This window comes from Dendrobates tinctorius, unplaced genomic scaffold (genome assembly GCF_039654945.1).
Source record: "Dendrobates tinctorius isolate UK_male_01 unplaced genomic scaffold, ASM3965494v1 ptg000075l, whole genome shotgun sequence".
Lineage (NCBI taxonomy): Eukaryota > Metazoa > Chordata > Amphibia > Anura > Dendrobatidae > Dendrobates > Dendrobates tinctorius.
Window position 1 is genome coordinate 12,502,724 of NW_027361743.1, and position 26,545 is coordinate 12,529,268.

General features: G+C 43.6%; 1 protein-coding gene across 1 annotated transcript in view; it reads right to left on the bottom strand.

The window, feature by feature from the left end:
* ATM (ATM serine/threonine kinase) overlaps positions 1-26,545 on the bottom strand; it is a 286,540-nt gene that overhangs the window by 117,866 nt on the left and 142,129 nt on the right. Inside the window, exons 25-29 of the mRNA XM_073582995.1 lie at positions 22,914-23,083; positions 22,572-22,815; positions 12,422-12,540; positions 10,976-11,102; positions 8,669-8,868 (exon numbers count right to left, since the gene is read on the bottom strand). Coding sequence (XP_073439096.1) covers positions 8,669-8,868; positions 10,976-11,102; positions 12,422-12,540; positions 22,572-22,815; positions 22,914-23,083 — 860 coding nt within the window. The remainder of the gene's footprint in view (positions 1-8,668; positions 8,869-10,975; positions 11,103-12,421; positions 12,541-22,571; positions 22,816-22,913; positions 23,084-26,545) is intronic.

A 26,545-nucleotide genomic window follows, 5' to 3' on the forward strand; every position in this document is an offset into this window, starting at 1 on the left:
AATATTTTAATTTCTTTATGAGAAACACGATCATTATTCACCATAGCAAGAAATCTATTCAAGACCACATGGCAACCGGTTCCTTCTCTGGACATGTTAAGAAAATATATATTTTTTCATAGGAAAAAAATATATATGTAAAGGAAATAGTTTTTGCTTCTCCAGCGATCAGTCCAATGGTCGGGTAAAATATAACTTTTATTTATCCATTAAAAAAGTTCCAGGTTTCTTCAATAACAATTTTGCATACAGTCAGTCCCTTCTGGACGACATGTTTCGGCACTACATGTGTCTTCCTCCAGGTCCAAGTGAGGAATGAATCACAACCACATATATAGTATAAAGGTTACTGATTAAAAATGTATTTTATTGTTAATCAATTTAAAAATCAATTAAAAAGAAAAAGGTACTGAAATTACAAAAAACAGAGACATAATACCATGGAATACCCTCAGTGCAAAGGCTGTTATAACAGCAGAATAGTAGATAGTAAAATACCGCAAAATGTCAATAAGGATGATTGGAAAACGCGCGTCGGGGCAGCAGGGACGCCAGGATTCCCATGTGCACCTTACAGGTAATTTCTAGGCCCATTCTCTTTATTAATATAATATGATATTACCGCCATTATGAACTTTCTGTATGGACTGATTGTTATATGTTTAAGCACGTTATACTGTAATTAGGCTTGGTTGCCTTGTTCACTTTATATGAATGTTTACATATTGAGCACTTGGGCACTTTATGAATATTAAGGGTATATTGTTATATAGCCCCTATATATATATAGTGTAGGCTATTTTTTCTGTTTTTGTAACATTTCACATTTGTGCTGTCTTATTGACATTTTGCGGTATTTTACCATCTACTATTCTGCTGTTATAACAGCCTTTGCACTGAGGGTATTCCATGGTATTATGTCTCTGGTTTTTGTAATTTCAGTACCTTTATCTTTTTAATTGATTTTAAATTGATTATCAATAAAATACATTTTTATTCAGTATCCTTTTTGTGTTGCCTATATATTGGGGTAACTTTTTGTGATTAAACATTGTTATATTGAATACCCCATGTGGTTAGAGGTTAATAGATATCAAGGACTTTTTTGTGTGATTACTGTATATATAGTATAAAGCCAGGGAAAACAGCACTGAATTTCTGGGTGTCACCCTTTCTAGAAACTAGCTGGTGTGTATAGAAGATTCCAAGTGGATCTAATTCAGCCAAGTTAATCCTATAGCCAGCAGTAACCCTTTGCGGTGTTGTTCCATCCCCAAGGACTTCACCAACATTGAAAAAAAACAAATGAAAAAAACTAAATGATTAAAATCAACATTAAATACAAATAAAATCAAACAATACCGATAAGACACAGAAATTTATATGAAATATTCAGATATTCCACAGCACAAGAATAGTTAATATTGGAATTATTTAATACTGGATCAATTACTGTTACTATGGAACCACTGTTTTAGTATCACCATTTATATTTAATATCGCGTTATCAAGTCCATGCGGCTATTCAAAACCACACGGCACTCTAGTTTCCAGTAAAAAAAAAATCCACTTACTTTCCCTTGACAGGATTTTTTCATGTAAATTGCCCCCCCTAGTGGGCTTGGACACTTTCTCTATTCCTTTGAAGGAGAAAGATTTTAGATCTCCATTATGCTTGTTAGCGAAATGTCGTGAGACTGCAGAGTAACCCGCCAGCGGTAAGTTAACGGCATCGGACAAGTGTTTACGGATGCGTTTTTTCAGAGGGTTCATAGTACAACCCACATATTGAAGTTGACAGATATTACATTGAATTAGATAAATGACATCATCCGTATTACAATTTATAAAACTGCGTATTGGAAACACTTTTTTTTATCTGTAAAGGAGAAAAATTTTTATCTTTTGTGGCATATTGGCAACATTTGCACACATTAGCTCCACATTTGGGGAAACCAACGGCACTGAGCCAGTTTTTCTTTTGGTCTCGTTCTAAGTCCACAAATAAGCTAGGAGAAAAAAGGTTTTTTAATGTAGTCGCTCTTTTTGGCACAAATCGGACTGTGTGATTGTCCAAGATCTTTCTGAGAGTTATATTTTGTTGTAAAATAGGTAAATATTTCCGTATGATATTAGTGATCTGATTGAATTGTGGACTATACCCCGTGGTGAATGCGATGATATTATTTTTGGTTTTATTTTCCTTACATTTATGTTGAAGTGAAGAATCTCTGCTGATGTTACCAACAATAAATTGGGCTCTTTCCAAACACCACTTGGGGTAACCACGGTTTTGTAACCTGCTACAAACTTTCATACTCTCACTTATATATGTAGAGTCATCAGAACTATTGCGTTTAATGCTGATGAGCTCATCAACAGGTAAGTTTCAGATGACATGTGGGGGATGGCAAGATGTAGCTGCCAGTATACTGTTTGAAGCAGTTGGTTTTCGGTAAGGAAGTACCAATACCCTATTCTCCTCAACATTATCAACAAATGTTACAACAAAAAAAATCAACATGTGACTTCTCAGAAAAACCAATAAATTGGAGATTATAATCATTGTAGTTTAAATATTCAAGAAAAAACTGAGCATTATCCTCCATATCTTTCAAAACAAAAACCAGATCATCTATATATCTTCCCATCCACACCAGATTTGCGCCAAATGGGTTTGAAGATATATAGATATACAGATAAAGTTCTCTTCCCAGGTTCTCATTACAATATTAGCGAGTGAAAAGGAAAATTATGCCCCCATACTCACACCGCTTAATCTGCAAAAAATACCTATTGTCAAACATGCAATAATTATGGCTCAAGAAAAATTTTGTTGCTTCAAGTAAAAAATTACATAGAACCTCCGAATAGCTGCTATATTTCCTGAGATAGAAAGATAAACATTTAAAGAGCTATATTATGGAAAATAGAGGGATACAGACTAATTAAATCACACGAGAACCATGTGAAATTAGCCTCCCATTTAAAAGCTTGCATCATGGCAACAACTGCTTTTGTGTCACGTATGTAGCTGGGAGCCAGTGAAACTAGTGGTTGAAGATGTGCATCCACCCACTCACCTAGCTTTTCACCCAGTGCACCAATCCCCACCACTACAGGTCTCATAGGAGATGGAAATATATTCTTATGAATCTTTGACAGGGAATGATACTGTTCTGCCCATTCTGTGCAGCAAGACATTTATTAAGTGCTGTTACAGCTATGGCCATTAGATGTCATAGTTTCCCTTCTCTTTCCTATTCATTTGTTTGGAATCCTCTGTCCCTTTAATGGTTAATCTGTTCAGAACTGCCCCTTCTTCCTTCCCTGGTCAACAACATGTAACCATTTCTGCCAGACTTCTGAGTTGCTCACATGTGCTCAGCTCCCTGCAAAACCACTGCTTATATCAAGTGGATTCCGTTTTTACCTGAATCATTCATAACTGTGTACAACAATCCACGAATCATCCACAACTTTGTTCAACAACCTCTGATATCATCTACTACTGTGCTCTACTATACCATCTGTTATCATCTCCCATTGTTGTCCATATCATCCCAATAAACATAGACTTAAGCACCCATACAGTCTTCTTACTGGGAGTGGATGAAGGGTTTTAGCCGTATGCTGGAATCCACACAGCGTCATACGTGGAAGAAGGCAGAACAGATACACTGGGATGACAGGATAGTCCAAATAGCAGTATTTTTTTATTTTTTCATTGAAAGTTCCAATTGTTAGGCTGTGTGCCCACATAAGCGTTTTTTTCGCGTTTAAGCGTTTTTACCGGCAAAAATGCTTAAAAAAACGCTTAAAAGCATCCCATTCATTTTAATGAATTCCGCACTTTTTGTGCATTATTGATGCATTTTTTTCCATGAAAAAAATGCATCGCGGTAAAAAACGCAGCATGCTCATTAATTTCGTGGAAAAATCCGCAGTTCTAACTGTATTCTATGAGACTGGGGACGCTCCGGAAAAAACACACATAAAAAAAGCGCAAAAATCGCGCTGGAAAAAAAACGCGCGTTTCCTGGGAAGGAGTCCGGTTTTTAGTCAGGAATTTTCTGCATACGTGGGTACATAGCCTTACACCTTCCTGGAGTAAATTTAGAAGTTCACCATTAAATCTCACAGTGGGATTCTCTTTTAATTCCAAATAAACATTCGGATTCTCTGGATCTCTAAGGTCTAGAATTTTATACAATCCAGTATTAATCACCACAATCGCTCCACTTTTGTCCGCATTTCTGATTAATAAATCTTTATTTTGTGTTAATTGGTCTAACGCTATTCTTTCATGTCTGCTCAGATTACCCTTGGATTTTTTTTTTATATTTTTGCTCAAGTCATTTAGTTCCAATTCAACAACCTCCTGCAATTTATCCAGGACTACTGGCCTTGATTTCAGCGGATAAAAATCCATGTTAGATGTCAGGAACTTAACCAACTGATCCCCAGGTTTTTTTATCAGTCATATCCAAATCATAAGAAAAAACACACCGACACTGGATATAGTATATATCCCTATATATAGAATAATAAAATAATCAATTAATATTGGCAAATATACTCATTTCTACTACCAGTGTCGAGTGAAAATAGTGATTGGCCTCCCCTCAAACACTCTCGCACCCCTCCAATCTATTCTAAACTCTGCTGCCCGACTAATCCACCTGTCCCCCCGCTATTCCCCAGCATCTCCCCTCTGTCAATCCCTTCACTGGCTCCCAATTGCCCAGAGACTCCATTACAAAACCCTAACCATGACATACAAAGCCATCCACAACCTGTCTCCTCCATACATCTGTGACCTCGTCTCCCGGTACTTTCCTGCACGCAACCTCCGATCCTCACAAGATCTCATTCTCTACTCCCCTCTTATCTCCTCTTCCCACAATCGCATACAAGATTTCTCTCACGCATCACCCCTACTCTGGAACGCTCTACCACAACATATCAGACTCTCACCTACCATCGAAACCTTCAAAAAGAGCCTGAAGACCCACCTCTTCCGACAAGCCTACAACCTGCAGTAACCACTGATCGACCAAACCGCTGCACGACCATCTCTGCCCTCGCCTACTGTATTATCACCCATCCCTTGTAGATTGTGAGCCCTCGCGGGCAGGGTCCTCTCTCCTCCTGTACCAGTTATGATTTGTATTGTTTAAGATTATTGTACTTGTTTTTATGTATACCCCTCCTTACCTGTAAAGCGCCATGGAATAAATGGCGCTATAACAATAAATAATAATAATAATAATAATAATTACACACTAATTAAGATAAGAAAAACAACCAACCAACCATAAGACCTATTAACCAAAGAAGACCAGACAGGGTGTACTTAATTAATAATCTTTATTATACAGGTGGTTACATGAAAACCAATGAAAACAATGTGCACGTGTAGGAACGATTTTACAAAATTGTAAGATAAAATTGGACCCAGTTACATATACAGACATGGCCAAAAGTTTTGAGAATGACACAAATATTAATTTTTACAAAGTCTACTGCTTCATTTTTTCTAATGGCAATTTGGATATACTCCAGAATGTTATAAATAGTGATCAGCTTAACAGCAATTACTTGCAAAGTCAATATTTGCCTAGAAAATGAACTTTATCCCCCAAAACACATTTCAACATCATTGCAGCCCTGCCTTAAAAGGACCAGCTAACATCGTTTCAGTGATTGCTCCATTAACACAGGTGTGGGTGTTGATGAGGACAGGGCTGGAGATCAATCTGTCATGATTAAGAATGACACCACTGGACACTTTAAAAGGAGGCTGGTGCTTGGCATCATTGTTTCTCTTCTGTTAACCATGGTTATCTCTAAAGAAACACGTGCAGTCATCACTGCACTGCACAAAAATGGCCTAACAGGGAAGAGTATCGCAGCTAGAAAGATTGCACCTCAGTTAACAATCTATCGCATCATCAAGAACTTCAAGGAGAGAGGTTCCCTTTTTGCCAAAAAGGCTCCAGGGCGCCTAAGAAAGACCAGCAAGCGCCAGGACCGTCTCTTAATCTTAAAAGTGTTTCAGCTGCGGGATCGGACTACCAGCAGTGCAGAGCTTGCTCAAGAATGGCAGCAGGCAGGTGTGAGTGCATCTGCACGCACTCTGAGGCGGAGACTCTTGGAGCAAGGCCTGGTCTCAAGGAGGGCAGCAAAGAAGCCACTTCTCTCCAGGAAAAACATCATGGACACACTGATATTCTGCAAGAGGTACAGGGAGTGGACTGCTGAGGACTGGGGTAAAGTCATTTTCTCTGATGAATCCCCTTTTCGATTGTTTGGGACATCTGGAAAACGGCTTATTCGGAGAAGACCAGGTGAGCGCTACCACCAGTCTTGTCTCATGCCAACTGTCAAGCATCCTGAAACCATTCATGTGTGGGGTTGCTTCTCAGCCAAGGGAATGGGTTCTCTCTTAGTCTTGCCTAAAAACACAGCCATGAATAAAGAATGGTACCAGAATGTCCTCCAAGAGCAACTTCTCCCAACCGTCCAAGAGCAGTTTGGCGATCAACAATGCCTTTTTCAACATGATGGAGCACCTTGCCCTAAAGCAAAGGTGATAACTAAATGGCTCAGGGAACAAAACATAGAGATTTTGGGACCATGGCCTGGAAACTCCCCAGATCTTAATCCCATTGAGAACTTGTGGTCAATCATCAAGAGACGGGTGGACAAACAAAAACCTTCAAATTCAGACAAAATAAAAGCATTGATTTTGCAAGAATGGACTGCTATTAGTCAGGATTTGATCCAGAAGTTGATTGAGAGCATGCCAGGGAGAATTGCTGAGGTCCTGAAGAAGAAGGGTCAACACTGCAAATATTGACTTGCTGAATTAACTCATTCTAACTGTCAATATAACCTTTTGCTACTCATAATATGATTGCAATTATATTTCTGTATGTGATAAAAACATCTGACAAACACACATAAAAACCAGAGGCCAGCAGATCATGTGAAAATATAATATTTGTGTCATTCTCAAAACTTTTGGCCATGACTGTAATTCATATTCTAATATGCATACCTCATATATTATAAAGTGAAAATTTCCCAAAGATTATATAATGTGCAATGAAAAAAGTGCAAGTGCATATAAATATAAATACAATAAAGCACATTAATTAATCACTGCCATATAAAGTGCAGTGTGCAATGTGCAAAAAAAAGGGGGGGGGGACCCCACAGTGTTATTATATCATATTCACAAAAAAAAGAAAAAAGAAAAAAAGGCCACTGGTAACTTAATAAATTGCTGCTAAAAAAAATTGCAATGTGCATATACATAAAAAAGACATATATTATATATCATATCAAAAAGTGACAAAAAAAATCACTGCCATATAAAGTGCAGTGTGCATGTGCAAAATTTAACCATACGCATTTATATAGAGAACCACAGTGACACTTTTTGTAAGGTGCAAAAATAATTAGAGGATTGCATAAATGGATCCTTTTTTAGCTCCAATTTATTAAGTTACCAGTGGCCTTTGTTTATTTTTTATTTTTTTGTGATGTAATAACACTGTGGGGTCCCCCCCCCCCTTTTTTGCACACTGCACTTTATATGGCAGTGATTAAATAGCTGTGCTTTATTGTATTTACATTTATATGCACTTGCACTTTTTTCATTGCACATTATATAATCTTTGGGAAATTTTTTACTTTATAATATATGAGGTATGCATATTAGAATATGAATTATATGTAAGTGGGTCCAATTTTATCTTACCATTTTGTAAAATCGTTCCTACACGTGCACATTGTTTTTATTGTTTTTTATGTAACCACCTGTATAATAAAGATTATTAAGTACACCCTGTCTGGTCTTCTTTGGTTAATAGGACTTATGGTTGGTTGGTTGGTTTTTTGATATCCAAATCATGCAGATCCTTTAATGTCCTCTTTTCTTCAAACATCAATAGTTCATCTTTTTTGCCAGGATCAGTATCCAGCTCAGTTTCAGTTATTTCCAGAGTGCTGTTATCATTAATGTAGTGACATTTTAAGGATAAATTCCGCGCAAACCTATTGATATCCATAATGGTTTGGTACAAATTGAAGTCCTTAGTAGGGGAGAAGCCCAATCCCTTTGATAGCAGGGATATCTGGGCTTTGGAAAGCACATAGCTGGAGAGGTTCCAAATCGGGATATTCACCGTCTCCGGTTTTTGCCCCGTGTCTGGTAACCCCCTCCCTCGATGCCCTGCGCGCCCCCTCCTCCTCTGTTTTTTTACCTCATTGTACCCATATCCTCATTGTTCACATTAGGTTTGTCTTTGGGATTATATATTGCAGCACCTGTACTGACTGAAGTGTCTGAGGCTTCATCTGACGAATTCACTGATGATTGTTCCAAAGTTGAAAAAGTTACTTTTGGTTGAGCAGAAAGAGGATTTTTCTTATTAATTTTACCTTTTCGTGGCTTTCTAAGAATGGGACGAGGGGTTTTATTCCACTCATAAACCATATTATTCTTATAATCCTCCTAATCTCTTTTAAATCTTTCTTCGCTTCATTTCAGTTATTGCGTTTTCAAGTTTAGCTAGATTTTTATCCATTTTTCATTTTAGATTTTTAAAATCCTCATTATTTTGAAAGGATTTGGTCTGATATTAAAAAAAAAAAGTACCTGTTATTAATATGGTGGATCATGGTGTAAATGACATCTCTAAGGACAAAGGCCCATGCTCCTCCCAAACCATCTTTAATTTCTTCCAACACCAGATCAACAAACAGATGATAAATGATGAGAATACGGTGCTTTTTGTGGACGTTGTTGCTTTCCGCAGCCTGTTTGCATATGGACAGCAAAATCTTTTGGAAAGCATCCTGCAAAAACAAGACAATATGTAATAGATTTAAAAACACACTATTAATATCTGTAAAAATTAAAAAGGGATGTATCACCAATTTTTTTTCATCTATAAATTACTTTTTAATTTACAAATTTTTTAAAATTTTTCTCAGTTTTAACTCTTCGTGTCAGCCTCCCGGCGTCAGCAGTGTACAGCTATGGGCTACTGAGTCCCCCAATGAAGCGACCAGAAAAATTGTAAATATTTATTTACAAATTTGTCATTACAGATAATGGCAAACCCATTTTGCTACAATTTTGATCTGAGGAGATCACTTTTCAGTAGTCATTTCATTATCATCACAGACAGGATTACTATAGAAGGAAACCACATATGCTTAACACAGGACTCGCCTCCTCCTCCTCTCTGCGCTGTGACCTCTGCATCAGTCACAGAGGGTACTGGCAACACTCCTTCATAGAAGTCAATCATTCGTCTCCCGACTATTGTGTTTTATGCCTATAACATTTGACTCTGCCCTGTCCTTCAAACCGCACATCCAAGCTCTTTCTACCTCCTGTTGCCTCCAGCTCAAAAATATTTCCAGAATCTGTCCTTTCCTCAACCCTCAATCTACTAAAATGCTTGTGCACGCCCTCATCATTTCCCGCCTCGACTACTGCAACATCCTTTTATGTGGTCTCCCTGCTAACACCCTCACACCTCTCCAGTCCATCCTTAACTCTGCTGCCCAACTAATTAATCTTTCTCCTCGCTACGCCTCCGCTTCTCCACTCTGCAAATCTCTTCATTGGCTCCCATTCCCTCAGCATATCCAGTTCAAATTACTAATACTGACCTACAAGGCCATCTATAACCTGTCTCCCCCACGTCTCTGAACTAATCTCCCGATACCTTTCCTCACTTCATCTCCGGTCCTCTCAAGACCTCTTTCTCTCCTCCACACTTATTCGCTCCTCACCCAACCGCCTCCAAGACTTCTCCCAAATATCACCCATCCTCTGGAATTCTTTGCCCCAACATGTCCGACTATCAACCACATTTGGATCCTTAAGACAGAACCTGAAAACCCACCACTTCAAGAAAGCCTACAGCCTGTAATGACCCCACTACCTCCTCACCACAACCGGAGATATCACCTCAACCAACACCTTAAGGCTAGTTTCACATTAGCGTTTACGGCCGCAGCGTCAGGCTGCGCACGGCCGCCGCTAAGCCCCGCCCCCTGCCGCGCCTCCGCCGGTAGCTCCGCCTACAGACGCATGACGCTGTATGCGTCCCCTATCTTTAGCACTGGGGACGCAGGTCGTGCGCAGTATGCATTTGGCGGCGCATGCGTCTTTTTGATGCTGCGCCAAGCGCACCAAATTGCAACCTGTTGCGTTTGGCGCTGGTTGGCGCAGCGTCAAAAGGACGCATGCGCCGCCAAACGCATACTGCGCACGGCCTGCGTCCCCAGTGCTAAAGATAGGGGACGCAGGACGCATGCAGCGCCATGCGTCCGTAGGCGGAGCTACCGGCGGAGGCGCGGCAGGGGGCGGGGCTTAGTTGCGGCCGTGCGCAGCCCGACGCTGCAGCCATAAACGCTAATGTGAAACTAGCCTTAACTGCTGCAACCCACCAACCTACTCGTCTCCTTGCCCACCATCCTATAGCATGTAAGCCCGAAAGGGCAGGGTCCTCTCACCTCTGTATCAGTCTGTCATTGTTAGTTTGTTTACTGTAAGTGATATCTGTAATTTGTATGTAACCCCTTCTCATGTACAGCACCATGGAACCAATGGCGCTATATAAATAATAATAATAATAATAATAAATAGATCTGTCACATTCTGGCAAGATCGCAGCCACCATAATCTTGTCCAGAAAGCAGAAAAACAAAATTGTAACAAAATGGATTTGACATTCTTGAGACAATACTGTGCCTTGTCTGCCAGATGAGAAAATAGTAGATGGGGCATAGTGACGGTTTCTACAAGTTAACAATGCAAGCGGCTATGGGGTCATTTGTTTTATGTGAATATGGAGGGATTTTTTTTATCAATAGGGTTTTAGGTTTTTTTTTTCACAATAAATAAAGTCATTGAGCTCTAATATCTAGTTTTACGTGAAGTACTCACTGGAGTTTTTGAGAGAATGGATATAAGACTTTTTTGTTTGCTTTTGTGGCAACTGCTGATATAATTCAATGTTGCTTTAATGACGGAGGAAGGAAAGTATGGGGGGTTGGGAGCTGGATCCAGTTCCCTAGATAGAAAAGAGAAAAATGTAAAAGTTAAAATTGTGAAAAGGTGTACACAAGTAATGAAGGGTGAACAAAACAGAAACGTTTATATTATTAAGACTCAACACCAACAACCTTTTAATTGGAACATGAAAAATACCAGCACGAAATCAACAAAATTTCACGTATACAAACTCAGAGGTATATAGCAAAAGATACAGAGAAAAATAGAGTTCACCAAATACAATGAAAAAATAAGTATTTATTAATACAAAAATTCATCTTTTACATAATTAGTAAAATGTACAATAAAATATTTTATATGTCAGTTAATATGTATGGATATACATGATCCACAAGATTAATGGCCACAGACTACAAGCAGAGCATAATAGCAGAACAGAGCAAAGAGTAACCAAGTCAGAACAATGGTGGCAGAAAGAGTTAATCTACAAACAACAAACAGCTGATCTATTCAATATAACGTGGCTCACCTAGCCATCCATATGATAATGAGCTTCCCTGAGGAATCAATGATACAGCTTGCAAAACGCGCGTCGGGGAATGTGGCCACAGCACGGGCAGTTATTATGAGTAATTAACCTTCTTATTGTCTACTCCATTCATGTGGCAGTCATATCATATGCGCATACTTATTTACTATTGATATCACGGTGGTGTTTTCTACTTAAGGACATTATTCAGCTCATTATACATATTAACTGACATATAAAATATTTTATTGTACATTTTACTATTTATGTAAAAGATGAATTTTTGTATTAATAAATACTTATTTTTTCATTGTATATGGTAAACTCTATTTTTCTCCGTATCTTTTGTTAACCTTTTAATTGGGACATTTTTTTAAAAAAATTTTTAAATGCATGGTTTTTCGGTTAAAAAAAAAAAAAATTCTTTGCAACTGGATTTAATTAGAAAATTTGACCTTTTTTAAATAAAAAAAAAAGATACAGACTTTCTTGTTAGATTGTCAAAAGTAAAAATGAGCACGCACATCACCCGAGGACGGTGGGAAAGGTACTAAATCTACAACACATAAAAATTATATAAATGGCGACACTAATTATTTCATTGTAAAAAAAAAAAAAAAAAAATTGGTAGTTTTATTTCTTTTAAGTAGTTAAACAAATAAACTATCTAAATTTAGTATCACCATTACTGTACTGACCATAAGAATGAAGGTAAAGTCATTTTCACCATAAAATTTAAAAAAAACCAAAAAAAACAAAGCTCATACTCCTATGTACAACCCAAAATTATCAACAACGATGCGATGCCATAAAAAGTGATGACGTGACAAAAAATAGATCCCATCTACCTTGTGTACTGCAGGAAGTCTCTCTTGCTTGTTTCTCCATCACTTGGTGACTCGTGTAAAGTCATCAGTAACTCCACCACAACTTCTGGTAGTTTCCGCTGAAAAACGTCGTCTATTTGCTGCAAATTGATTTGAGCAGATTTCATTATCAGACACTTTCGCATTTAGTTTCTATCTAACAAACAGAATGGGACAGGCAGACAATACCATAGACATAATATCCCCTTACCCACTCAATGTCCCATGCAGAAGTGAGTGGAGCAGGACCAGCTTAATGCATTTTTGCCTAAAAAAATCAAGTTTTCAATTTTGCTACATTAAAAAGGTTTTCCTTCTTTAGTTTCTATGTTGAACTGTTAATTGTTGGCAGCATAAAACAGTTAACTGAGAACCTGTCAGTGAGCTACTAATATCTGGTGAGTTGGTATCTTTTCTTCCTTCCTCTGAGCTCCTCTCTACCGATTTATGACACAATGAAAGAAGTGCTGATATTTTTGGTCATAAATCAGCTGAGATGAGCTAAGAAGACAAAAGAGAAGAGCTATAAACTCTTCAATCAGAATTAGCTCAATGACAGATCCTCAGTTAATTCATTCTGCAGCTAGCAATAAACAGTGCATCGTAGAGGCTGTAGAAAGCAAATGGTGCAAAACTGTTAATGAGACCCAACTACTTTTTAGCAAGGTGGAGACTAACCCTGGCAAAAAACCTCTCCGACTCAGTATTGCCCTTTCAAATTCCACGCTGCTGGATGGAAGACCTTCACTTGAGTGTGGACTCTTGGACCCTGAGTGAGAAAGTCTGGAATCTCTGGCAGGATCCATGGATCTGACACTGACATTGCCCTCAATGGGCAAAACCATGGTCTTTTTGGCTAGAAAGGGGCAATCAGAATCACTCTTGCCTGATCCTCCCTGAACCTTCTCACAACTGCTGAAATAATGGCTGTCGGAGGGAAGACATAAGCAATTCTGAAGTCCTAAGAGACCTGAAGGGCATCTACTGCATACAGGTTTTACCTTGGGTTTAGTGAACAGAACTTTTTTACTTTTCTGTTCTGTTTGTCGGCAAAAAAGTCTATTTCCGGCCATCCCCATGAGTTAGCTATTCGCGGAAACCCCTGGGAGTTTAGGGTCCATTCCTCTTGTTTCAGCTTGTTGAGGCTTAGGAAGTCTGCCTTAGTGTTCGCTGCCCCCTTTATGTGCAGCGCTGTTAGAGACAAAAGATGTTGCTCTGCCAGATGGAAGAGTCTGTTTGCTGCTTCCATTAGGGAGCGGGACCTTGATCCCACTGGTGGCTGATATACGCCACCGAAGCCTGGTTGTCTGACATGACTCGGATGTGGCAACCAAGGAGGAAATGGAGGAAGTCCTCTAAAGCTCATACTACACACCACAGTACTTTTAGGTTTGATGACCCTTCTCTAAGAGTGACCAAGACCCCTGAATTGTATGATCCCTCAGATAAACCCCCCAACCTCAGTTGCTCACGTTGGTTGCGAGTATGTCGTTTACCGGTCTCACCCATTGGAACCGTGAGGTTAGGTTTGCACTGTCTGCCTACCACGAGAGGGAATTTCTCACTTCCCAAGAAAGTTCCAACTTCCCTTCTAAATTCCCCTTTAGCAATCTTTGTGCAGACAGAATTTCCCACTGAAGCTACCTTGTGGAGAGCTTGGCCCAGATGACCGCTGGGATGCAAGATGTCAAGGTTCCTAACACAGGCAATTCCTTCCTTAGGGTCATTTTTGGAAAATCAATCGCTGCCGAGGCAAGGTTTACTACCTTGTTTATTTTGTTCTTGGGTAAGAGACAGGGCTGAAGATCGGAATTAGAACAAGGCCCAGGAAAGTCTCTCTTACTGGTTTTAGTCTTGATTTCTGAGTGTTCACCATCCAGCCTAGATCTTCTAAGACAACTCTCATGTCTTTCAGCTGTGTTTCACAGTGGTATTCTCATCTCCCTACTATGAGGAAGTTGTCTAGGTAAGGGACAATAACTGTGTTCGGATGTGAAGAAAGGCCGTCATTGCGGCTATTATCTTGGTGAAGACCCTCGGTGGATGCATAGGGATGTGGTAATAAGCACCCTTTAAATCGATGACCACCATGAAACAACTGTGATAATGAAGTTTTATGGCCCTACTTACAGATTCCATCTTGAAGGTGTGATTTTTTTTATCCACCGATTTGAGATTCTTCCGATTGATGATGGTCCCGAATGAGCCATCTGTTTTTTGTTTTTTTTTACACTCAAAAAGAGGGGGAAATAAAATCTCCTTCCTTTTTGTTCATCCAAGATATCGCACAGAACCTGCTTCTCTGCCAGGTCAAGATCTCTGTCTCTAGAGCTAGCTGTTCTTCCACTGACTTTCTGGTGTGTGTCATTACAAAGATTTGATGAGGCAGATGGTAAAACTCTATTTTCAGACATTCTCTTACTAAATTCAGAACCTGGGTGCTGTGTTATGAGCTCATTTTCTCCTTCACCTTTGATGTCCGATGAACTCCCTCTGCTGGTGAAAGGAGGTAGTGAAATTGATTTGGATGGGAAAAACCTGTCATCTGATCAGGTGGAGTGTGACTGGACATCTGGAATCTCTGAGTGGATATAAGGCCGCCCTGCTGGGTTGCTGGTGATCCTCTCTGCTCTGAGCTCTGGCCTCCAGTTTAGCCCTGTCTACTAAAGCTAAGTTTTTTCTCTGCTATTGTTCCATGAGATTTTGTCTGGTTTACTTAGTGTTTGTATTCCGCCAGCCCTGGTTGGGACTGGCTGAACTCCATTCTTTGTCTCTGATCAGTTGATCTCTTTGCTCTGTTTTCAGAATATACCTGAGTGCTGATACCACCATGGTTACTTACCGGTAGCCGGTTTTTCCGGAACCCATGACAGCACCACCTGAGAGAGGGATCCGCCCCGCCAGGACAGGAACCTACTGAGACATAAGGGGCGGCACCTCTCCCCCGCTTCAGTTGGGTTACAGAGCATTGAGAGGACTTCCCGGTTAGTTACATGTTTAATCCAACACCACAACACTCAAAACACCCTACTAATTGTGCACACCCATACAGTGAAAAAGGGGGGGAATGTACGGGTGCTGTCATGGGTTCCGGAAAAACCGGCTACCGGTAAGTAACCATGGTGGTTTTCCCTTCACCCATGACAGCACCACCTGAGAGATTTTTGGAGACTTCGAAACACCTTAGGGAGGGACCACCGCTTGCAGCACCCTTCTACCAAAGGTTAAGTCAGCAGAGGAGGATAGATTTAATCTATAGTGGTTAAAGAAGGTTGAAGGTGAGGCCCAGGTAGCGGCCTTACAAATCTGTTCGATTGATACCTCTGCCTTTTCAGCCCAGGAGGTCGCCACGGTTCTGGTGGAATGAGCCTTGATGCTGTCAGGAATCGGGATACCACCAGCTGAATAGGCTACACTAATGGCTTCCCTAATCCATCTAGCAATAGTCCCTTTTGAAACCCCATAGCCTTTCCTGGCACCCTGAAAAGCTACGAATAGGGACTGTGACCTCCTCCACTGGCTAGTGGCAGATATATATTCTACGAGAGCCCTTTTAACATCCAGACTATGGAATTTTTCCTCCCCCAGATTTTTTGGATTTTCGCAAAAGGATGGAAGGACAATTTCCTGACCCCGATGGAAATCTGATACTACCTTGGGCAGATAACTGGGGTCTGTTCTTAAAACTACCCTATCCTGAAAGACTTGCGTGTAAGGAGGATTTACTGAGAGAGCCTGTAAGTCGCTTATCCTGCGGGCTGATGTGAGGGCTACTAACAGGATTGTTTTTAGGGTCAAGAACTTTAGGGGTAGCTGATGTAATGGCTCATACGGATCTTTTGTAAGGGCTTCTAACACCAGGTTTAAATCCCAGGGGGCTATTCTGGGTATTGGAATAGGCTTAGCTCTATGGCAGGATTTAATAAATCTGGCTATCCACCTATCTGATGCCAGTTTGCAATTGTAGAGCGCCCCTAGTGCCGACACCTGAACCTTAAGTGTGTTTACTGCTAACCCCATCTGCAACCCAGATTGTAAGAACTCTAGGATGGCCCTAATCGGGGGTTCTTTTCCTAACGGCTTACCCAAGAACTGTAGGAACTTATCCCATGTTCTGCCGTAGATGTTAGTAGTCACCGGTTTCCTGCTTTTTAGCAGAGTGGCCACCAGCCCAGGGGAGAACCCCCTATCCATTAAAAGCGACCTTTCAAATTCCACGCCGTCAGATGGAATCCTTTGACCTGAGCGTGCAATATTGGACCCTGAGCTAGTAGGTCCGGGATTTCTGGCAGAACCCATGGATCGGAGAGGGACATCTTCCGTAGCAGAGCAAACCAGGGCCTTTTTGGCCAGAATGGAGCTATTAGAATCACCCTGGCTTGATCGTTTCTGATTTTTCTTACCACAGTTGGGATCAGAGCTACTGGGGGGAACGCGTAAGCCAGTCTGAAGTTCCACTGGATGTGCAACGAGTCCACTGCCCATGGATTTTCCCTCGGGTTTAGAGAGCAGAACCTTTCTGTTTGCCTGTTGTGCTTGTTTGCAAAGAGGTCTATCACCGGTTCCCCCCAAAGCTGAATTATCTTTTGAAAAATGGACCGGTTTAGCGCCCATTCTCCTTGCCTCAGGGTATTGCGACTCAGGAAATCTGCCTCTATGTTTTCTGCCCCTTTTATGTGTAGGGCTGTCACGGAGTGTAGGTGTTCCTCTGCACTGCTCAGAATGTCTGTTGCTGCTTCCATTAAGGAGTGTGATTTTGTCCCACCTTGGTAGTTGATGTATGCCACTGCTACCTTGTTGTCTGACATGATGCGTACGTCTCGACCCTGGAGTAGCGGAATGAAGTGGCTTAGGGCCTTGCCCACTGCCCACAGTTCTCTCAGGTTGGAGGATGCCTTCCTTTCTTGAGGTGTCCAGGAACCCTGACCTATGAGGCCCCTTAGGTGTGCCCCCCACCCCGAGGAGCTTGCATCTGTTAAAATTATATCTGTCGCCTGTCTGTCCCATGGTATTCCTAAGGTCAGATTTGTCCCGTTCAACCACCAGTTGAGAGAGTCTCTGGTTTTTGAGGAAAGCTCCAGCTTCCCTTCCAAACGCCCTCTTAGCGATCTTTGTGCTCTTAGTATCTCCCCCTGGAGTTGCCAGGTGTGAAACTGAGCCCACCTGACCGCCGGAATACAGGATGTTAGGGTACCTAGTAGGGACATTGCTTTTCTTAATGTCATACATGGTTGGTTTCGGCCCGCCAAGGCCAGATTTTGTACCTTCTCTATCTTGGACTCTGGGAGCAGACACTCTTGCCTTTCTGAGTCCAGTATAAATCCTAGGAAGGTCTGTTTCTTTAGGGGTTGTAATTTTGATTTTTTGAAATTGACTATCCACCCTAACTCTTGCAAGGTGTTGATCACCTGAGTCAACTGTGCTGTACAGTGGTCCTCTGAACTGCCCACTATAAGAAAATAGTCCAGGTATGGTATTATGACCGTATCGTGAATCCGGAGAAAGGCTGTCACTTCCGCTATGACCTTGGTGAAGACCCTCGGGGCTATGGATATGCCAAACGGAAGAGCCCTGAACTGAAAGTGCCTTAGTGTGCGCTGAATATAAAGCGCTACCCTCAGGTATTTCTGGTAATCTGGATGGATAGGGATGTGATAATACGCATCCTTTAAATCAACTTCGGCCATGAAGCAATCTTGATGTAGCAGCTTCACTGCCGTAGTCACTGATTCCATCTTGAAGGTCGGGTTCCTTATCCAAAGATTGAGGCGTCTGAGATTTATGATTGTCCTGAACGACTGATCTGGTTTTTTTATTAGAAAAAGGGGTGAATAAAACCCCTTTCCTTCCTGTAAGCGTGGCACCTCGGACAGTACCGGCTTGTCTATCAGGCTCAGGATTTCTGTTTTTAAGGCCAGTTGTTCTTCGGTCATCTTCCTGATAGGTGTGATGACGACCACGGGTTTTGGCTGACGAATAAAGGGGATTTTCAGGCCTTCTTTTAGGATGCTCAGAATCCAGGTATTGGAGGAGATCTTTTCCCAGGTCTGGAAAAAGAGTGCCAATCTCCCTCCTACTGGAATACCGGCGTCATTGTGGTGACTTTTTTGAGGTGGAGGTGCCTCCACCAAACATAAACCCTGATTCTTTCTTTCTTTTATCCTCCCATCTTCTCCTGTCAGCGGGAGGACGCCCTCTATTGAATCTCCCCCTCCGAAAGGGCTGTCTCCTCTGATCCATAGGGAATCTGGGGAAGCCTTTTTTCTTATCGCCTGCTTTCTCCAGAATATCGTCCAAGTTCTTGCCGAACAGGAATCGACCATCGCAGGGGAGAGAGCACAATTTGGCCTTGGACTGAAGGTCACCCGGACAGCCCTTAAGCCATAACGCGCGTCTAGCAGCATTTGATAGTGACGCTGCTCTGGCTGTCAATCGCATAGAGTCCGCCGAGGTATCTGCCAAAAAAGCCGCTGCCCCGTGCAAGAGATACATGTCTGATAAGATCTTCTCTCTTGGGACCCTTGACGCCAGCTTCTCTTCTAACTGCTGCAGCCAGATCATGAGGGAGCGTGCCGTGCAGGTGCCCGCTATCGCCGGCTTTAGACCTCCTGCTGTCGCTTCCCATGCGTGCCTCAAATATGAGTCCGCTTTTTTGTCCAGCGGGTCTCTAAGAACCCCTGCATCTTCCAAGGGCAGGGCCGACCTTTTGGAAGATCTGGACACCGCTGCATCTATTTTTGGGACTTTGTCCCATACCTCCGTATCCTTGTATTCAAAGGGGTATCGTCTCTTAGAGGCGGATGGAAGGGCCCCCGATTTTTCAGGCTTTTTCCACTCCTTCTCAATAAGCGCCTGGATTTTCACGTTTACTGGAAAGGTTCGTTTTTTCCTCTCCTGAAGCCCCCCAAACATGACGTCCTCTAGGGTTTTAGCCGCCCTTTCTTCCTGTAGGCCCATTGTGGTTCTAATGGCCTTTAGGAGGGCATCTGTATCTTCTACAGGGAAACATGGCTTACCCCCTGTGTCACTATCTGAGGAGGATGATTTTTCCGCCTGAGATGATACTGACGCGGAATCTGAGGGGGAACTAGGGAAATCCTTCCTGCTTTTTTTCCCTTTTTTCAATAAGGACTTAATTGAGCCTTCCATTTCTGACCTGAGGGCAGATATTAGATTGGCTGCGAAACTAGGCGCTTCCTCCGCCATAGTCCGCTGAATGCACGAAGCACAGAGATCTTTTTGCCAGTCTCTTGCTAGGGGAGATTTACATATAGCACAACCCCTATTCTTCTTCTTGCTTCCCGCTTTTCTGGGCCTTTCCTACAGGGTGAAGCATACAATAGAAAACCCCTATTAATATACTGTTAACATTCACGAAGATCACTCACCACCCGTAATCAAGGGTACCGGACTTGGAGGCTGCATCGGAGCACCTGACCCGCGCTCTTTGGACCTTGAGGAGTGCCCCGACCTGCGGCTGGGGCGACTGCTGCTTGAATGGCTTCCATGCTTCCTGCCAGAGGGCTGTGAGGGAGGCAGGGACGCTGAACGTTCCTGCTCGGACTCCATTTTGCACCGCCGATCTACAGCTGTCTTCCTCCTTTTAAATTGCATGCCTCCGCCTGGTGAGCGTCTTCCTCCCCTCCCCCCTGCGACCGCCGGCTCAGCGCTTCAGAAGCCGGCCGGCGTCGCACCCAGCGCCATTACACCGTCGCCTTCTGCTGACGTCAGCCGGCGCACCCAGCATTCCAAGCGCCGCTGACGTCAGCGGCCGGAAGACGCCAGCGTCTCTCCCCTACCACGGGGATTGAGATGCGGCGTGCGCGAGGGGAGGGCGGCGCGGTGGGGGCTTCCCGGAGCCACCGGAATCCCATCCACGCCCGCACGAACCCGGAGCCCCAGGGACCCCGGGGACTGCGCTTCCAGGACCCGACGGCCGGCGCTACAGGTAAGCTACCTGTTCTTCCCGCGCCGGGACGGGCCTGGGTCTTATCTTTTTCTTCGCCCATGACAGGCACCGCCACAGTGGGATTCCTTCCAGGACAGGAACCCAACTGAAGCGGGGGAGAGGTGCCGCCCCTTATGTCTCAGTAGGTTCCTGTCCTGGCGGGGCGGATCCCTCTCTCAGGTGGTGCTGTCATGGGTGAAGGGAAAATAGTGATTTTGAAGTCTAGTGACTTCAGAGCCTTTTCTATCAGACGTGTTGGACATTATTTTTGGCAGGGTTTTTGCGTGATTGCAGACAGTTGCTTTTCTTTCCTGTTCTATCTAGTTAGTGTGGGCCCCATCGTTTGCTCAGCCAGTCTGTGTTTGTTTTCATCTGTTTTCACCGTCAATACATGTTGGGGGCTGTCTATTGCTTTGGGGTCTGCTCTGGGGCAGTTTAGATTTCCCTTTCTTTCTTTAGGTTTATTTAGTTCTCCGGCTGTGAACGAGGTGTCTAGGACCACCGTAGGAACACCCCACGGCTACTGTTAGTTGTTGTGAATAGGATCAAGGGTCTGCAATCCGCTAGCTACCAACCTCTCTGGTTTTCTGGACTTAGCTTGTATTTTTGTTTTTTTCCTCCTCCGGCGACTCATTCATAACAGTGCTGGAGAAGATGTTCTCCCAGGCCTGGATGAAGAGGGAATGCATTCCCCCTACTACTAGTCTGGTATCATTGTGAGGATTTTTTGGAAGCTAAAGAGGAAACTCCGAAAAAGAATCCGGCCTCTTACCTACTTTTAAAATCCTACTTTCTCCTCTCCCCCAGAGGACGTCCCCTATTCATTTTTTTTTCCTCTAAAAGGAAGTCTTCCTTGAATCACTGGTGAATCAGGGAAAGCCCTTCTTGTCACCGGCCTTTTCTAAGCTGTTGTCCAACTTTTGGCCATCACATGGTATTGAGCACAGCTTATTTCTTGACTGCTGATCCCCCGGACAGCCTTTCAGCCACAAAGCCTGTCTCGTTGCATTCAATAATCCTGCAGACTTAGCCGCTAGTCTCACTGAAACAGCAGATGTATCTGCTAGGAATGCTGAGGCATCATGTAACAAAGGCTGGTTGGCCAAAATATTATCCCTTGGGGTTTCATTTCTGAGCTGTTCCTCCACTTGTTGCAGCCAAATCATAAGGGAAGGAGTGGTACAAGTTCCGGCTGCCCCTTCCCATGTGTGATTCAAATATCCATCCGTTTTTTTATCTAACGGATCTCTAAGTACCCCAGGTTCTTCAAAGGGTAGGGTTGACCTCTTTGAGGATTTTGATACGTCCCCATCAATCATAGGGACCTTATCCCATAATTCTGAGTTCTTTTCCTCAAAAGGATATCTGCTTTTTGCAGATGAGGGCATGGTACTGGTTTTCTCCACTCTTTGTTCTGTTTGCTCTGTTTGTGCTGTTCCTGCCACTTAAATGGCTGCCCCCTTTACTGTGTCCAAGCTGATGGCGAGCCAGTGGCGATTGCTGCGTCTGCTGTGATTGCTCTGATCCTCCATGGTTACCAAGTGGTGAGGTTGAGCTGAAGCCTGAGCGACCTCTCTGTGGACTGTTCCCCTTTTCCACAACGCCGTCTTCCGGGTCTGCCACCGCCGGTACGTCAGGTAATTGCACCCCCCAACTAGGACACTCAATAAACTCAATATTGTTGCGCGCCCCAGCCAGCGTTGTGCACAGAGGGCGCCGCTATTTTCTTCCGGTGAACCCACTGTGACGTTACTCAGGCACGCTCATTCCCAGCATGCCTTGCGCCCGTGATGTCAGAGGAGCACACTGACACTAGGCAACCTTCCCGGCCGCTGCATCACGCTGACACCGAAGAGAGAGCTGACATGGGAAGTGTGGCATGGGGATGGCGGTGCTGTGGTCCGAGACATGCTGCACATCTCCATCTCTGCCGCCTGCACATGAATAAGAGCCCCAATTGGACCCTTGAATGGTTCTTCCAGGACAAGGCTAGGTAAGGACCATGGATAAGGTTCCCATCAAGGACAGGAAACCAACTGTTGCAGGGGAAATGTGCCGCCCTTTTATTTTAGTAGGTTTCCTGTCCTTGGTGGGTGCCTTCCTCTATCTGATGTGAAGTCATGGGTGAAGGGAAAAAATTCATTTGAAAGGAGCCCATACCCTGTAAAGCAAGCAAAAAATTACCTTTACTCCTAAGCAGCTGTCGTCTCGTAGCAAATCGTAGACTTTTAATGCAATTGCCCTATTTGTCTTCTCAGAGTCACTTTTAGATTCCGATGCAAAATATGGCAAAATATTCACTAAAATTCTAGGGAAACAGTCAGCAAGCAGGACCTTCCAGTCCTCCTCAATAAACTGAGCCATTGACTTGATCTCATCAAACTCACTCCTTATTACTAGGGATGGAATAAGCACTTTGTAGCAGGACCTGTAGTGAAGAGCAGAAAGGGTAATACACACACATACGTATATATTACAATGAATAATTAATAGATAGGTAGATAGACAGACAGACAAATTATTAACCTGTAGAAATCTCTGAGATTTGAGTAATCTAACAAGGTGTAAGGAAAAGTAGACAGGTTGTATTCCGGGATCTTCATTCTAAGCCACTCAAAGACCAAGTAATCTAAGTGTGAAGTCATGAAGTCTTTCATATTTCTGTACCCCAGGGTGGTAGAAACCCTTTCTAAAACCTGTGTCAAAATGGAGAAAACACATAACCATAAAAGTTACATCAATAACTTTCACACACCTTTAATTAATTTACCACATTTTTAGACTCATTCCCTCTATGTCTATTGCTCTAGATATTTTCTCTGGGTCAGCACAGTTTAATGGAATTTGTACTTTCAGTAAACTTTGCATAAATTAATATGAAAATTAATATGAAATAATGAACCCAAAACAGAGTGTCAGGTTACTCCTTCTACTACAATTTATAAAGAAGAGAGAGGTAAGAGTAATAAGGAGCAGAGGGAGAACTCTAGCAGAGTTAAACACAAAAAAGGAGATTTTTGTGTACGCACCGTAAAATCTCTTTCTCTTAGCCTCTAATTGGGGGACACAGGACCTTGGGTGTTATGCTTTCTGTCCACTAGGAGGCGACACTATGCTTAATCTGAAAAAGATTTAGCTCTGGCTCCTCCTCCACAGTATACACCCCTGGGTGGCATCCGCCTTACCTCAGTTTTTGTACCCAAGCAGTAGGAGGAGATAACAAATCCAACATAACCAAGCCTATAAACAAAGGCTACTATGTACAGCTCAAGGAACAATATGAGTACCCAACATAATAACAGCCCGCAAGGGCAACAGGGTGGGAGCTGTGTCCCCCAATTAGAGGCTAAGAGAAAGAGATTTTACGGTGAGTACACAAAAATCTCCTTTACTCTGTCGCCTCATTGGGGGACACAGGACCTTGGGACGTCCCAAAGCAGTCCCTGGGTGGGAAGCAATGGACAAATATTGTGCTGACAGGTCCCAAGACTTGGGACACTGCCGCCATGCAGTACCCGTCTACCCAGACTCGCTTCCACTGAGGACTGAGTATGCACACTGTATTGTTTTGTAAACGTGTGTAAGCTAGTCCAAATGGCCGCTTCACACGTGTTGTGCTGAAGCCTGGCGTCGAATGGCCCAGGAGGCTCCTACCGCCCGTGTGGAATGTGCCGTGATACCGGCCGGAATAGGAGAATTGTTTAGGCGGTAGGCGTCATGGATGGTGGACCTGATCCACCTGGCAAGGGTAGCTTTTGAAGCCGGTAAACCCTTGCGAATGCCTTCTGGAATAAGGAAAAACAGGAATCAGACTTCCGGAAAGGCGGAGTCCTAGACACACACATACGCAATGCCCTGGCAAGGTCAAGCGTATGCGGGGCCCTCTCCACTCTATGAACCGGAGCCGGGCAAAGGGTCGGTAATGAGATGCCCTCATTGAGGTGGAAATCAGACCTTTGGAAGGAAGGATGGAACTGTACGGAGAACTACCTTGTCCTGGTGGAAGAATAGGAAAAGCTGTTTGCAGGAGAGCGCTGACAGCTCAGACACCCTGCGTAACGAGGTGATTGCCACGAGGAAGACCACCTTTTGTGATAAAACTCGAAGTGGAACTTCCTTAAGAGGTTGAAAAGGAGGTGCCTGTAGAGCAGTTAGGACCAAATTAAGGTCCCACGTATCCAGTGGACGTCTATAAGGAGGGACCAATCTGGAGACTCCCTGAAGAAACGTCCTGACTTGTGGTTTGTTAGCAATACGCTTCTGAAAGAGCACTGAAAGCGCTGACACCTGACCCTTAAGCGATCCTAAGGATAGGCCGGCGTCCAGACCTGATTGAAGGAAACCAAGAACTTTCGGAAGAGAGAAAGGGAACGAAATTCGCCCGCGAGAGTCGCACCAAGTAAAATACGTTTTCCAGGTACGATAATAAACTTTGGCGGAAGCTGGTTTCCGTGTCCTAATCATGGTTCTAATGACGTCTGGAGCAAAACCTGCCTGGGTTAAAACCCAGGTTTCAAGGTCCACGCCGTCAAATTGAGAGTCCCTAAATTCTGGTGGTAGAACGGGCTGTGAGACAGGGGATCGGGACGGTCTGGAAGACGCCAAGGGGTGTCTGTTGTAAGCTGAAGGATGTCGGCGTACCATGTACGTCTGGGCCAGTCCGGCGCAATTAGGATGGTCGGAACTCCTTCCTGTTTGATCTTCCTCATAACTCTGGCCATCAGGGGAAGAGGTGGGAAAATGTACAGAAGCTGGAACTGAGTCCAGTCCTGAACCAGGGCATCCGCCCCGAGCAACCTCGGATCGTGTGTCCTTGCCATGAAATTGGAGACCTTGGCATTGAGATGAGATGCGATTAGGTCCACGTCCGGAGTCCCCCAGCGATAACAGATCCGACGAAAGATTTTGGGATGGAGAGACCACTCCCCCGAGTCCATTTCCTGTCTGATGAGGTAGTCGGCTTCCCAGTTGTCCACACCCGGACTGTGGACCACTGAGAGTACGGATTTCTTGTTTTCTGCCCAGCGAAGGAGACGCGCCACTTCTCTCATTGCCTGGGCACTGCGAGTCCCACCTTGGTGGTTCACATATGCCACTGCCGTGGCATTGTCCGACTGCACTCTGATGTGAGAGGCCTTCAGCAGATGGCAAAAAACTTTTAGCGCCAGGAAGATAGCTCGTATCTCCAGAATGTTGATGGGCATGGTCGCTTCTATTGGAGACCACGTGCCCTGTGATGTAGGTGCACTGCACCCCATCCTGTTAGACTCGCATCGGTGGTCAGGACTTTCCATCGACTGGGAAGAAAGGATTTTCCTTTGGCCAGTATGGGTGGTTTGAGCCACCAGTACAGTGATTTCCTGGTTGACTCCGTCAGTCGGAACTGCCTTTCGAGGGAGAAAGGGTTCCTGTCCCAGGATCTGAGAATGGCTAGTTGAAGAGGTCTGAGGTGGAACTGGGCAAATGGTACCACCTCCATTGCTGCTGCCATCCTGCTAAGGAGTCTCCTGGCAAACCGAAGAGATCGGCAAGGTATGTGGATTAACATGCGAACTGCACAGCGGATAGCTTGTACCTTGTCCTTGGGAAGGTGTACCAGACCCCTGGAGGTATCGAATAGGATCCCTAGGAAGATCAGTGACTGACTCGGGAGTAGTTGACGACTTCTTAAAGTTGACTAGCCAGCCTAGACGAGTTAGTGTGTTGATCGTGATCGAGACGCTGCTTCGCAGTCCTTGACAGTAGGTGCCTTGATGAGTAGATCATCCAGATATGGGATGACCACTATGCCTCTGGAGTGTAGGACATCCATGGTGGCTGCCATAACCTTGGTGAATGTTCTGGGAGCCGTGGCTAATCCGAAAGGCAAAGCCACGAACTGGTACTGATTCTGCCCTATTGTGAACCTGAGAGATCTTTGATGAGCAGGCGCAATAGGGATGTGCAGGTATGCCTCTTGTATGTCTATGGAGGCGAGATATTCTCCCTGTTCCATAGCCGCAATGATGGATCGAAGGGACTCCATGCGAAACTGCCGAACTCTTACAAACTTTTTGAGTTGCTTTAGGTCCAGGAATTGGTCGAACGCTGCCTCCCTTTTTGGTAACCACGAATAGGTTGTAGTAGAGTCCTCGGAATCTCTCGTTTTCGGGAACCCG